The following is a 14,844-nucleotide window of genomic DNA, read 5'->3' as shown; positions in this document are numbered from 1 at the left end:
TGTGTGGTCAGGATCAAGGGTAGTACAACCTTCAGATATTGGGTCGGATGGGACACGGATTACTTAATGCAGAGGTGTGAAAGGGAGGGAGGGAGCTGGCCAGTGCAGAGTAGATTGTTTCCACTTTATTTAACTAGAATTGTGCCAGTTCCTCACATTTCGTGTTATTTAAGCTGGGAGGTGCCTGATTGGTTGCAGAGGCCGCTAATTCTTTAACCATCTTAAATAAGGTTTTTGGGCAGTTTTTAGCCTGGGTGATGGTTGATGAAACAAAGTTGGCTCGAGCGGACTTACAATGGGAATGGTAGGTCCTTCTGGCGGTGAGGTAAACAGTTTTATCTTCGGGCTCATAAATCCTTCGCCACTGCCATTCCAAATTATTACATTTGGTCTTTTAGTTCGTCAGAGAACCAGGGTGCCGGGGGGCGATGATTGTTTAGCTTCTTGACGGTAGTAGGAAGGCAGATGTTTAATGCCGACTGAATCCAGTCATGAAAAGCCACCAGGTCAAGAGCAAAATTATTTTTAAAAATGGGGACATTAGCGGAGAGAAACCAACTGAAGTTAGCAGTATCAAGGTTCTTCCAGTTTCTGGACAGTTTAGCGCCGCCATCACGTCTGATGTAGGGTAGACGAGGTGCCTCGATACTGAAGCCTACCAAAATATGATCGGTCCAGCCCACTGGGGTTGCTGCTGGACAATGTAGGTTCGAGAAAATGGGATAGAGGAGATGACCTGCTTTGTGGGTAGGTCCGCTGTTATGAAGTAGGATGTTCATAGCAGCCAGATCAGAGATAAAAGTATTACTGGTAGTACAAGTGGGGTCCTCTAGATGACAATTGAGGTCTCCTAAATTAGTAAAATTGGCTGAGCTGAACAAGAAAGGAGTAATGAGGTCGGGGAAATTAATGGTCCATGTGCTTGCCGGCCTGGGGGGGTGATAAACCAGCATTCCAGAAAAGGTGAATTGAGGGGTCAGGATAAGTTTAAATACTGCTGCTTCACATCCGGGGACCAGTAGCTCATCAAATTTACAGCTACAATTTTTTTTTTAAATAATAGCGATCCCTCCACCCAACCTATCTTCTCTATCTTTCCTGACAATAGCATAATTGTGAGGAAGGGCTCTGGCTATGTCAGGGCCATAGCCGCCATGAAGCCATGTCTCGGTGAGAAAGATGGCGTCTGGGTGTTGGTCCACTAGAAGGTCAAAGATGTCCACCTGGTGTTTAGGGAGGGAGCGGCAATTAATGTTATAAAAAGAGAAGTTGTTCGAGGTGGTTAACTTGGGTTTATTGTGGCTATGTTTATGCTGAGGGACAGTGGCGGCATTACCTAATTCTTCTAAGTGCGTTTGGACTGCAAAATTACAGCCAGTGCATGTAGTAGTGGTTCCTTCTGAGTTCAGGTGATTGCAATTAGGCTAGGGGTTCGTGCGGAGCAGCAACAACTGGGTAGGGGTGAATCTTTTTTGATCGCTGTGCAAAGGGGCATGGCCCGGGTCCCGGCCTGGTGCGGACGGGCGCAGACGGGCTTGCTTGCTCGCATCCACTGCACCATGTTGTGATTATATAAACAGCTGCTGGTGGAGCACTAGAGCGTCACCCTGCCACAATGGCCGCTCTGTAAGTGCTCACCAGGAAGTGAGTAAGATCGTGGCTCCCTCCACACAAACAGCAAGTCATTGGTGCGGTTGCCCGGGGAGTACCGACAGAAAACCATGCAGGTAGGAGATAAGAAGCTTTTAACAACAGTGCCGTTTTTAAAGGTTAAAAACGAATTGCATTCAAATTACAGTGCGGAGCTAGCGTAGTCTTAGCCTTAGCTTGCCCACCTCTGCGCGTCAGCGCCATACTAAAGATTAAGTACCCTACTGCTGGTGGAGCACTAGAGCGTCACCCTGCCACAATGGCCGCTCAGTTAACAGGGCTTTGATTAAGGCATTGCAACCCTTCACAAAACCTCTAAAAAATTATGGGAAACTACCTTTCCATGAATCATTGGGTGAACCCTTATTCCATTCCTCGGCAGAAATTGTATCCAAGGTGGCATCCATTGTCCCCAAAGAGCATGGCTATGGCGGTTCCCTACCTACTGGGCCTTCAGGTAATTCTTCCCTCTCTAAGCCGGGGGAGGCAGAGGAATCTTCTCCTGCCGCGCCAGAGACGTCAGATTCTGACCAAGACACCGAATTGCCTGACAGAGCAACAAAGCGCAAACGTAAGACTCACAACGAGAGCTCTAAAAACCCTAAAAAAAACTGTTATTTGATCCAAAAAATATCATTCACCAGAGTTTGACGGAATGGGTGCCTTACGTGGAGGTGGCGCATTACGTCCAAGAGAACCTCAGACAGGGTTTTGAGTTCGAAGTGCGCACTACTCTTAAATCGGAATGTCCTAGACCCTCCCTCTTAGGCAAAGTAACAGAGACACCAGAGATAGACCCCAATATGGCAACCTTCCGTAAAAAGTTGGCCAAAGACCCCAAGAAGGGCTGAGACAGAGCATGAAGAGGATGCCAAGATAAGCTATTGGACGTTTCTGGACCCCTCACAAAGATTCTTGATTAAGCGGTCGGAGCTCAATACTCCCCTTGACCCAACTGAAATATTGGAATGTGCACAAAGAGCCTTATGTTGTTTGGGCAACGCGAATTGCGCCTTTTTGACTGAGCACAGAAGATCCTTCTTAATGAGAATCGACCGGCAACTGGCGGATATGGCCACTGCTGAAGCAAGCAGTTAAGCTAACGGATTGTTATTCTGCGACAAATCGGTCAAGGAACTTGGTAAATATGTGGCTACCTTTTCGGTCCTAGACAAAGCCCAGTCTTCTATTAAAAAGGTGTTCCACACTGGCCTTTTTACCAGGGCCAGACGCTTCAGGAGTCGAGTGACTGGTCGAGTTTATAACCATACATCCAGAGGTTTTGATCAACGAGGACGTGGCGGTGCCCACCTCTCAAATTTCTAGCCCACTCGTAACCGTAACCGAGGTGGAAGAAGCAAGCAAAACTGAGGCGGTTATAGAGGACAGAACAATTCCAGCGAATCCTCCTATACAGGTAAACCTTACTCAAGCTGGGGAAGTATTGGTGGGAGGCCGAATTGCTTTGTTTCTTCACAAGTGAAAGAGTTTGACACAAAACCCTTGGGTACTTCAGACGGTACAGGGCTTTCAGATAGAGCTTTAGTCCTCCCTTCAGCAGAAGTGCAGACCGCAAACTCTAAATTTTTCCCAAGTAGAGATGTCTTTTATAGACGAAGAAGTGAGGTCTCGGTGAGAAAAGGGGCAGTTGCATAAACTGCTTTTTATATTGGATGCAATTAGTATTGAATAGAGCTTTAAAGGTCTTTTCAACTGCATGTAGGTGTAGTCTCCAACTTCAGTGGAGTTGGGGGTCGAAAGAAAGTACTGGATGAGATTGAACGGCAAGAGGTGTGAAAGGTTGATGCACTTGAATTACTGTTTGAACCCCAAGGGGATTGCACATGCCATATAAACCCTTCAAAATAAATAAATCATTCTGTCTGATACCCTGGCCCATGTGTACTCGCAAACATTTTCGCTGAGGCCACAAAGTATGGTCTGAAGTGTGCCCGAGGGCAGCATTGATGCCGGCGTGGTGGGATGTGTATAGGCATTTATATAGCGCACTACTTACCCGTAGGGTCCCAAGGCGCTTCGACCACTGCGAAACCCTTCCTGGCTTCCCTGAGAGATGGTCCCTTAATGGGTATCTCCAGGGTGAGACCAGGCATCCCCGGCGGTCTGGTGGGGCCGTTAGTGAAGATGAGGCAAGCTAATGCCCAGAGTTGCCGAGTGTGATCGCTGATCAGAGTGGGCACCGAGGCGAGAGAATTATCGAGTCCGCTGACCCTGATCCAGAAACCTGCCGCGCCGGGAATCGAACCCTGGTCCCGGGCCGTCCTCTGCTCTCGGGTCTGCCGCCTCTAACCAGTGAGCCACACTACTTCACTGCTTTACAGGGTTGGGGTGGCAGTAAGGTGGGTGTTGAAAAAGCAAACATGTACATAGTGTAATTAGTGAGTAATGGAGATATTTTGAAAGTATAATTCCATACTGGCTTTTAAATAAACCTATAATCTCTAGAAGATGCATAGATTGTGTTATGCAGTATCTGATTCGCTATCCCTCTACCACACCTTGAGGTAAGCCTTCGTTACTTGCCATCGGTAGAGTTGATGTTTGAAATAAAATAGAATTGCATAATGTGAAACCAAAAAACGTACTATCAGTCCCAAATTGACCAAAATTGTGTGATCCTAGACAACTGTTTTCTTTTACTTTGCCTCCCTTTTCTTCATTATCATATGCAAGAGCACCCTGAAATACATGCTTTCACGATAAGCACTGTACAAAACATTCTTTTGTGTTTGATTTAATAAACTATAATGTTGTCCATGTAGAACAACAACTCAGGACACCCAGAGGGTTCAACGTGAGAACTGACTTTCCTCTTAGCTTACTATTGGCATTCTTGTCAGGGTCGACGAAGGCATGAATGTTTTTCTATGTTCCTTTTTTTGAAAACTATTACTTTTCATAAAATTGCTTCTCATTGCACTAATATAATTTGATGTACTAACTCAAATGGTCATGTAAATGAAATAAACGTTTTTGAATTATAAATAGACTTTGTCATTATTATACACGTTGGTTGCAAAAGGTCCTAAAAAAATTATTTGTTGCTAAAGCTAGATGGTGCTGGATACCTAATTTGCTTCTTTCCCTCAGTTATTTATAAACAAAACGCTTGCTCCTTTATTTAATATCTTTCTGAAAGTTAGCGCTCTCTCAACTAAACAGCAGCCCAGTGCGGTTGTTCAGCAGAGGGTCGCATGTGAAGGTCAGGAGGACATCAAGCGGCCCCCAGGCTGTAGTTTGAGTAGGACAGCCCTGGACCATGGCTGTAAGAGAAGCAAGCATTCGCATAACCAATAGGTTTCGACTTTGGGACCTAATACGTTTTTAGCCATGCAGCACAATATCTTGGTTGCTATAACATTTACAGGTTTTACTAGTCATGGTACTTGGTGGCTATGTGGGTGATTGTTAGGGAGATTGCAAACAAAACAAAATTAAGCCTGTAGGCTACCTTTCATTTAACTTTTTCGTGTACCCTCCTGTAGCACAAACCTCGTGTTACTATTTCCCAGTGCCACGTTGTAGCAATGTCAGAGAGGATCCCTCTGCTGCAAAGGCAAACAACGCTTTCAGTAAACAGGAGAAACAGTATTATTTCAAAGGAGTACTGATTTGGTGAATGCTTTGAGAAATGAAATCAGCTCCAAGCTCCAAATGCAGTACTGACAACCTTTTTGACAGAAAAAAAGCCTTTATTTGCAGACTTTAACGCTGGCCTCCCGTTTCTATTTCTCACTGAATTCTCGATATATGTATTATACACAGTGCTTCTGGAGATACGGAAGCAATTCCCTCACCTCCAAATAAATGAAAGAGCTAAAAGTTCAGTCTTTTTCTGCTTTTGGTTTTTGAGTAATGCTGATGAAGAGCCAAAAAGATGAAGATACGCGTGCCGGCGCAGTTTTTGTCATGGCATACTGCGATGAAACTGTGGCCTGCTTCCTGCTACACGTATAATTAGTAACGTTTTCTTAAACAGACTCGTTGCTGCATTTGAACAGACCCCGTTTAAGCAATAGATGGTTTCGGATGAAATCTCTGGAGCTTGTACAGCACCGAGAACAATTCCTAGACTTTTCCATTCCACTGATCTGATTCACTGGAGTCTACCTGAGCCAGCTCCTTCTCTCAAAACCTCCAATATGGCCCTCGATCTGTAAAAAACACATTCCTTCTGGCGAGAACAGAAGGCATTATGTGCGTATGAAATAAACGGGGAAACTTCCAGCTCGAAAAACCACTGAAAACCGTAGTATAAAGCCACCCTGCAATGTATGTTTAAGACCGCCCAAAATACATGTTCCCGAACACAGCCTTTAATCAAATGTGTCGATCATTTTAAAGATTCATTTTTTGTTGATTCTTCGTTAACATCATTGTCTACATGTAAAAACTATTATAATGTTAGCACAGGCAGAACCAGGGGAGCGAGAGTAAAGCGCGAGCGGCCAAGCTTATTACAAACTTAAGGCCCCTACGTGCCGCTGCTTGCTACCACAAGGGGGATGCCGCTACATACACGAGTGATTGGAAAAGAGCAGACCAATTTCTAAAGGTCATCTCCTAGAGTAGAGTAGAGCAGTACATGAGCGCTGCGCTAGGCTCGACATAAAAAGGTACAATTACTTATGCAGTTGTTCTTGATACCATCAATGGCAATAAATATATGATTAAAAAACATTAAATCATTGGCCGAGCTACAAGTTAACCTTTATTCTAGTTTACTACCAGAAAAATCAGACATTCTCATAGTAACCACCTCCAAACAGATGCTTGCTAAGCATCATGACCTGCATTTAGTGATGAATGTATCTAACAACACACCCAAAATGTGCCTGGTCATCATTTATTGAACAAAAAGATCAGCCGAAATTCATTGGACTTGTGTGGAAAGTGCACCTTGTAATGCATGGATCCTTTTTTAGAAGCAATCACTTGAAGAAAAGGTAACATGCAAGAGGTTCAGTCTCATCTACTGCAAGGAATGCTGTTCCACTCATCATTACACAACTGCTTAACCTTATTGATGTTTGAGGGCCTTTGTTTGAGTCTGGTGCGCAACAAAATCTTAATAAGGCTGAAGGATGGACTTTGACTAAACACTCCAAAATCCTGAATATTTTCATTTTCAGCAATTCTGTCATAGATCATTGCCCAGATGCATGGCCCACTTGCGTCTAAGTCTTAGCTGTGTCCTCTGGACTACCCTGGTACGTAGAACAATTCATTGTGGACTCATTGATTGTAAGGCGTCCAGGTGTTCCGTCTGCAAAGCAGACCCAAATGATCAACCCTCCTCACCATGAAAGATCCCAGGTATGAGTTTTTTTTGCCGATGCACAGTTTGGTTTTTCCTAAACTTGCTATTCTGCTCTATTTTACACTCCTTTGCTCATACCGCCTCCAGGAAAAGAGTATAATAATACTTCGCTCTTTGTTTTTAGAGTACAATAAAGAACATGTTCCGATCCTTAATCACCCTGCCAAAGAACGGACTCCGAACGTTTATTCCAAAAGGGACTGTGTCTGTCTATTGTGCTTGGAAAAAGACCAGACCTGGAACTAGTGGGTAAACTGAGGTTCGGGCTGACATTTGATAGTTTAGACAAAATAGTTTTCTGCATTTTGTTTCTCCTTCTGTAATTACTAGGTTTTTATTTTAATCCTAATATATTTTATAATATGTAATTTTGTATGGCCCTTGTCCTGAAACAAATAAATATATTAAACTACGTTTTGGATTTATCTGTTCAAAGAACATTGTTCCAAAAATCTTGCGATTCACTCAGGTGCTGTTTTGAAAACATACACCATGCAGAAAAGCTCTTTCTGCACAGAACAGATGCTCTTTTGATGACCCTTCCAGGAAAGTTGCTAGTATTAAGCCTTTTCCCAATTGTAGGACCTTTAATTCAAAGGTTTACGACACTCAGGTGTCTGCATATCCCTAGAAGTAGCTTTGGAGTTTTCTGAAATCACTAGGAGCATCATAGAGGCTGGTTTGTGGGTGAATTTCCTGGGAAGTCCACTCCTGGTTAGACCGGTGGTCAATAATTTTCTCAATTTGTGTACTGAATAAAAACTGTCTTTTCTCACTGTAGAATGAGGGACTTAATATTGTTTTTCAATGGCTCTACGACCATTCGAAGCATTCGTGATTTTGTGACTATCGCATGCAAACCCAGCCATCTTCCTTGCCTACTCGTTGACTTTATGTTCATCTTCGACCATGTACATGCATGCGAGTTCTAACATCACAGTGGAACATATACTGGATTGCCACATGACAGCAAAGACATCTTTTGACTCATAACCCAATTCACTGATGTTACTGAATGACATCCATATATATTCCCCAGTTTATGTTACACACAAGTTATCTGTAGTGATGAAGTCCAAGACCTTCTGCCAAAGCTGCCAAGAACCGACAATTATTCTCAACTTTAAACTTCAATGAACCAACTCCTGCCCTCACCCTTTTTACCCTAAAATCATTTGTTTTGCTTTATCCCTATTCAGCTCAGTATAACTAGATTAAAAACCCTACCCACTTTGTAGACCACCATGCATGCTTATCTTGAAAATGTAGCATATGGGCACATATCACATCACACACTTCTTTATGAATCAATCAATCAATCAATGACATTTATAGAGCGCACTACCTACCCGTAGGGTCTCAAGGCGCTTAGGGGGAGGGGGGTGCCGTTACTGCTCGAACAGCCAGGTCTTGAGCTTCTTCCTGAAGGAGAGGTGGTCTTGGGTCAGGCGCAGGTCGGCCGGGAGGGAGTTCCAGGTCTTGGCGGCCAGGTAGGAGAAGGACCTTCCTCCTGTTGTGGCTCTGCGGATGCGTGGAACGGCGGCGAGGGCGTGGCTGGCAGATCGGAGGTGGCGTTTGGGAGCGTAGAAGTTGATTCGGTTGTTGAGGTAGCTCGGGCCTTGATCGTGTAGGGCTTTGTGTGCGTGGGTGAGGAGCCGGAAGGTGATTCTTTTGTTGACGGGGAGCAGTGCAGGTCTCTCAGGTGTCCGGAGATGTGGCTGTTCCGTGGGATGTCGAGGATGAGTCAGGCTGAGGTGTTCTGGATCCGCTGGAGTCTCTTCTGGAACATGTGGCACGATCCAGCCCTGGCATAGTACACTGCTGGAAATGCCAGTAACCATAACTGAACTATCAATTCTACTGCACTCAAAGATTGAACAGCGGGTCCAAGACCAGAGCCCTGTCGTAGACCACTTACTTCGCCGTCACAAGCCATGTGAAACTCCCTCGCCACCTTCTTCCACCGCAAGATAGCAGACATCCACGACAGCTTCAACACCCAGACAAACCCAACAGATAGCAACACAACAGACCCTCCGCAAACCATCGACCATCAACCCCTGCTAGCCTGGGCCAGCGTGAGCACCGATGACACCTTCAAGACCATGAGCACATTCCACTCTGGCTCTCCGTCATATCCCTTCCTGCACCACGTCTTCAACAAAGCAAGCAGCTCCGTCGCACTCCACCTGCGCAACGTCATCAATCTCTCCCTCCAGACCGCGACCTTCCCGGAGAGCTGGAAACATGCCGAGATCAACGCCCTACTGAAAAAAAACCAAGGCTAACTCTAGAGACCTCAAAAACTTCCAGACCATCTCTCTGCTCACCTTCCAGGCCAAGGTCATCGAGAAAATCGTCAACAGACAGCTAACCAGATACCTTGAAGAAAAAAACAGAATCCTGGATCTTTCCCAGTCAGGGTTCCTCAGCAACCACAGCACCGAGACCGCCCTCATCGCCGCCACCGACGACATCAGGACCCTGCTGGACAACGGAGAGACCGCAGCACTAATCCTCCTAGACCTCTCCGCCGCCTTCGACACCATCTGCCACCACACACTACGCGCACGCCTCCAAGCCGCAGGGATCCGAGACAAGGCGCTGGAATGGACCACCTTCTTCGCCGGACAAGATAGAGGTCCCCATCCTCGGCTCCACCCTCTCTGCCTGGGATGACTCCTGATTGCCGACGGCACTGGGGGCAGCCACGACACCCACCAACCAGTACACGCAACCTGGTATTCATCCTCGACTCAACCGTCACATGACCAAGCAAATCAACGCCGTCTCCTCCTCCTGCTTCAACACCCTCCGCATGCTCTGCAAGATCTAGAGATGGATCCCGACAGATACAAGAAAGACAAGTCACCCAGGCCCTCGCCAGCAGCAGCCTCAACTATGGGAACGCCCTCTACGCGGGAGCCCCGACCAAGCTCAAACTACTACAACGCATCCAAAATGCCTCGGCACGACTGATTCTTGACGTACCACGCCATGGCCACATCACCCCCACCTGAGGGACCTGCACTGGCTCCCCGTCAACAAGAGGATATCCTTCAAGCTCCTCACCCATGCACACAAGGCACTCCACAAGACCTACCTCAACAGACGGCTCTCCTTCTACATCCCCAACCGCCAGCTACGCTGCGCCGACCTCTCACTCGCCACCGTTCAATGCATCCGAAGAACAACCATCGGCGGGGGATCCTTCTCCCACCTCGCTGCCAAGACATCGAACACCCTCCCACTGAGCCTACGACAGACCCAAGACCTGCTGACCTTCGGGGCCTTCCTTGCAAAATTACTAGTCATGTGATCTCCACCAACTCAATAAACACATTGATGAGTTCAACCTCCTTGACACCTTTCAATTAGTATTTAGGAAAGGCTGTAGCACTGAAACAGCCATACTCAACGTCTCGGACGACATTCGCAAAGCCTAGATGATGGTGATGCCTGCCTACTCATCCTTATTGACCTATTTGCGTCATTCGACACAGTTAATCATACAACTCTTCTAGAGACCTTGTCGAAGCACTCCGGCATGAATGGTACTGTACTCAAATGGTTCACCTCTTTGTTCCAGCATCGCTCGCAACAAATTAAAATCAAATCCTGTCTCTCGAAGTCAACAAAGGTCACACTTGGGGTGCCACAAGGCTCAATCCTCTCCAAGTCCCTCTTCAATCTCTTCGTGGAGCCCCTCACAATCATCTTGAAAAAAGCTGGAGTGAGTTACCACTTTTATGCGGACGACACCCAAATCTATTTCAAAATAAAGACCCCCGATGACATCCAACACCTCAATACCACTCTAACGGAGATCCAAGCTTGGTTTAACGTCAATCACTTAAAGCTCAACCTAGATAAAACGGAACTGATCCTATTCTATCCAAAAAGTAACCATTGCCCTATCCAAGAATGGCTCAAGAATCTGGTTGCCCTAAACTGCCCCCTCGTTTTATCCGACTCAGTTAAGTCTCTAGGCATCACCCTTGACAAGAACCTATCAATGGAGGACCACATCAAAAACTATACAAAAGTGCTCTTTTCTCTCTAAAACACCTCTAGAAATTGAAGCCTTTTTTTTCCCGTGATGACCTCAAGACAGTAGTTCAATCCCTGGTTCTCTCTAAAATCGACTACGGGTTCTCTCTAAAATCGACAAGGGAACGCCATCCTTACAGCGACTACAAAAGCTCACCTAGCCCCTCTAAGGGCAGTGCTGAACATGGCTGCTTGACTTGTATCTGGAGTAAAAAGATTTTAACACATCATTCCAGCTCTCAACTCCCTCAAATGGCTTCCCATGGAAGGGAGATGTATTTACAAGCTGGTCTGCATCACACACAAAACCCTTCACTCTCCAGCCCCCAACTACCTGAACAACAAACTGGTAAGAGCAGGTCAAGCCAGAACACCGAGAAGCTCCAACTCACTCCTCCTCATTCCGCCAAAAATGAAAAAGAAAACCACCCAATACTGATCGTTCTCTGGCAACGCTCCCAGTATATGGAACGCTCTCCTTGGAGTCCTCAGATGCGACCCCTTCTTCTCCTGTTTCAAAAGGGACCTCAAACTCCATCTCCTAAACAAATACTTTCCTGAACAACGTCAACTACCCTAGACCTCAATATCCCGAGTTGACTCCCATTAAAGGATTGTTGGCGAACGGACTATGCTAATCACTCCTTTTTTTTCTTTTTTTCTCTCCCCCTCCATTGCACAGTTAATGTTCCTGCTGTATTCTTTATCCATGGTTTTCTTACTTACTGTCAGCCTTCTCGGTAATGTAAAGGCCCTTCAGCTTTGCACAATGTGTATGTGAAGCGCTCTGACACCAGGGCTCGAGTCGGGGTACCACGCGGGTGGACATCGTCCCCCTCACTTATTTTACAGGGTGGACGCCGTCCCCCCTGCCAAACAGCTGGACATCACCTTTTTGGCCTCTCTGGGACGAGATCGGAGCCACCTTTCGTGACGTCACTTTCGGTGACGGTGCCCCCCCCCCACTTCTTTTTATAGGACTTGTGCCCTGTCTGATACCTACGGGTCTAGCTAGCGCTACACATAACTTTAAAAATAAAAAGGATACTCGAGACCTGACTGTTCGATCAGTAGCGTCCCCCCTGAGACCCTTGCGGGTATGTAGTGCGCTTTGATTGATTGAGACATGGGGGGGGGGGGTCATGGAGGGAGGCGCAGGGCAGTGCGGGGTCACGTCTCCTGCTGAGGGGCGCTGCTCCAGCCCCGCCGGGGAGGGGTGTCCGGTCTCGGAGGCAGTATGAGGGTCGGCGCCGCACTCACCGGAGCCGCCGCTCCTCCGCCGGGGCCGCTGCTCCGCGGGGCCTCTGCCCCCAGCCCGCGCTCCGCTGTCCCTTCTCCCGCCGCCCTGGTCTCCGTCCGGCCTCGCTCTCCGCCCCTCGGGCCCCGCAACCGCGCCGGTGTCAGCGCCGGTGAACGGACGTCCAGAGCCAGTGTTTACACTCGAAAGAGTCGGCGCCGTGACAGCAGGCTGCGGGCGCCAATCACAGCAGAGGAAACATGCCGCGCAGGCAGACTAAAGTGTGAAGCCCTTGGATTGGGTAAGCAAACGTCAGTTATGGGATGAACCCGAAGAGAACCTGTCGGCTGTAACGTGCCACTTGTTTACCGCGGCTCACCATTGGCTGTGGTAAGCCGTACCCTTTGTTGATTGGTCAGAGTGTCCCGGAAGTCACGCAGATGGCCGGTGTTATTTACTTCCTAGTCCCCGCCTTCGGTGTAGATTCTCGAGGTAGCGCCTTGAGGCCCCATGACCTGGAAGCGTCGGGAGCCAGGAACTCTGCTCTGTCCCAGTGAGTGCATCTTTCCAGCGGTTTGTTACCATCCACAGCGTGGCTTCAAAAGTTTTCATTCTGCATACATTATTATATTGCTAGGACTTTATTCAGTGGTGCTAGAGCTTTTTACACTAGAAATGGATCCATACATGGGGTACACATGTACCCACCCCAAAGCTGTTGATGCATACAGTATAGGAGCATATCTTTAGAGGCACAGGATAGCTGCTAAATGGTTAGGTGCATGTGCGTGACATTTCTTCCATTACAGCGTGACATTCACCTGCCTCATGCGTGACACTTTGCAAGCTGCTGACAAAAATCTTGTGTAATGCTGAGATAGCCCTGGTGCAAACAATCTCAATGTATGTTTGCTGGGTGAAGAAGGTTCTTCTCCCAGTCAGTATTTATGAAGGACTCACTATCTCAAGGCAGGAACAAAGGCCAGTCCTATCTAAAAATGCCGGCCACATCCACCCAAAGTGGTGAAATGAGCCCAGGAGTCAAAGCAAATCAAATAAACTCCAGCTTTATTGGAATGAAAGGTCACTTACGACGGCAGCGACCAGATGTCCGCGATCCCAGCAGTAACTGAATCAGCAGTTGGGATTATGGCCGCCCGCTCCCGCCGGGACAAGCATAGGATTTCAAAGTGTAACAATAGCAATTTCAAAAGACGCAGTGTGACTCAAGCCGGCCCGGAGTCTTGCACAAAGTTTGAAGTTTATTTTATTATGCTTGATTAATTAAAACCATTGCATACAAAGGATAACATTTCTGAGGTCTGAGACTGAGGTCACGGTGTAAGTCTAGGGATGTGAAAAACCGACTGTTCTCATGCATAGAAAAGCAAGCAGTTTTACTTACAACAACAGATACATGTAGTGTCATGTGCAAAAGCGGCCAAGTGGCAAAATGCAGTTTAAACGTCTAATACGCTTATGCTAACATAGCAATGTGTGCAAGCAGAACCCGGTCTTCACTACAGAAGTACCCATGGTAGCATTAGGGTACATGTTGCACCACTGAGTTAAGTGGGATAGTTGTGTCATCGTCCTTCTCATAGTTTATGATAACCTGCTGTGTTCCGCAGTGTGTTTGTGATAATGTGCACCTTGGATGCTATGTAGACTCTATGCGCTCCACTAGTCTTCTAATATCATCTCTTATTTCCTGCAGGCTGAGGACCTAATGCGGAAACTGAGTCACTGAAGCAAAGCAGCCCTCTGTGTCCCAGTCTCATGTGATCTGGGGCTTGCGACGCAAGACCTGGTAGCCATGGCCATATCCATTGCAGTGCTGGACTGCGATCTCCTGCTCTACGGCCGTGGACATAAGACGCTGGACCGCTTTAGACTGGAGGATGTGACAGATGATTACCTGGTGTCAATGTATGGCTTTCCCCGCAGGTTCATAGGCTTCCTGGTGGATCTCTTGGGGAGCAGTCTTTCACGTCGCACACAGCGATCCAGGGCGATCAGTCCAGAAATCCAGATTCTGGCCGCCCTTGGCTTTTACACCTCTGGATCTTTTCAGACTCGGATGGGAGATGCCATCGGGATCAGCCAGGCCTCCATGAGCCGCTGTGTGGCCAATGTGACAGAGGCACTGGTTGAGCGCGCCTCTCAATACATCCATTTCCCAGTGGAAGAAGCCTCCTTGCAGGAGCTGAAGGATGAATTCTATGCGCTGGCAGGAATGCCTAATGTGCTGGGTGCCATGGACTGCATCCATGTAGCCATCAAAGCACCTCACGCAGAGGACCTTTTATATGTGAACCGGAAGGGCTTGCATTCTCTGAACTGCCTGCTGGTGTGCGACGCCAAGGGAAAGATACTGAGCGCTGAGACGCATTGGCCAGGGAGCCTGCAGAACTGCACCGTGCTCCAGCAGTCCGCACTGAGTCACCAGTTCAAAGAGGAGATGCATGTAGATGGCTGGTTGCTGGGTGAGTGCTGTTCAACAAGCCCCTGAAATACTCTGAACGTGTGTTCTAGTCTCTCTTTCTGTACTTAAATATAAGTGTGA

The 14,844-nt window shown here is 47.3% G+C and overlaps 2 protein-coding genes across 10 annotated transcripts in view; one reads left to right on the top strand and one right to left on the bottom strand.

Moving 5' to 3' along the window:
• Positions 1–12,503, bottom strand: part of ATG13 (autophagy related 13) — a 391,361-nt gene extending 378,858 nt beyond the window's left edge. For all 9 annotated transcript variants that reach the window (XM_086959657.1, XM_086959658.1, XM_086959659.1 and 6 more), the window contains exon 1: positions 12,302–12,503. The gene's annotated coding sequence lies outside the window, so the exon portion shown is untranslated. The remainder of the gene's footprint in view (positions 1–12,301) is intronic.
• Positions 12,504–12,742: 239 nt separating this feature from the next.
• The window catches only part of HARBI1 (harbinger transposase derived 1), a 33,982-nt gene continuing 31,880 nt past the window's right edge, over positions 12,743–14,844 (top strand). Inside the window, exons 1-2 of the mRNA XM_086959656.1 lie at positions 12,743–12,831; positions 13,996–14,764. Coding sequence (XP_086815782.1) covers positions 14,095–14,764 — 670 coding nt within the window. The 5' untranslated portion in view covers positions 12,743–12,831; positions 13,996–14,094. The remainder of the gene's footprint in view (positions 12,832–13,995; positions 14,765–14,844) is intronic.

The sequence above is a fragment of the Lissotriton vulgaris genome, chromosome 2_2 (assembly GCF_964263255.1).
Source record: "Lissotriton vulgaris chromosome 2_2, aLisVul1.2, whole genome shotgun sequence".
In the NCBI taxonomy this organism is placed as follows: Eukaryota; Metazoa; Chordata; class Amphibia; order Caudata; family Salamandridae; genus Lissotriton; species Lissotriton vulgaris.
Note: the sequence above shows the minus strand (reverse complement) of the source record. Positions and strands in the feature narration are given on the sequence as shown.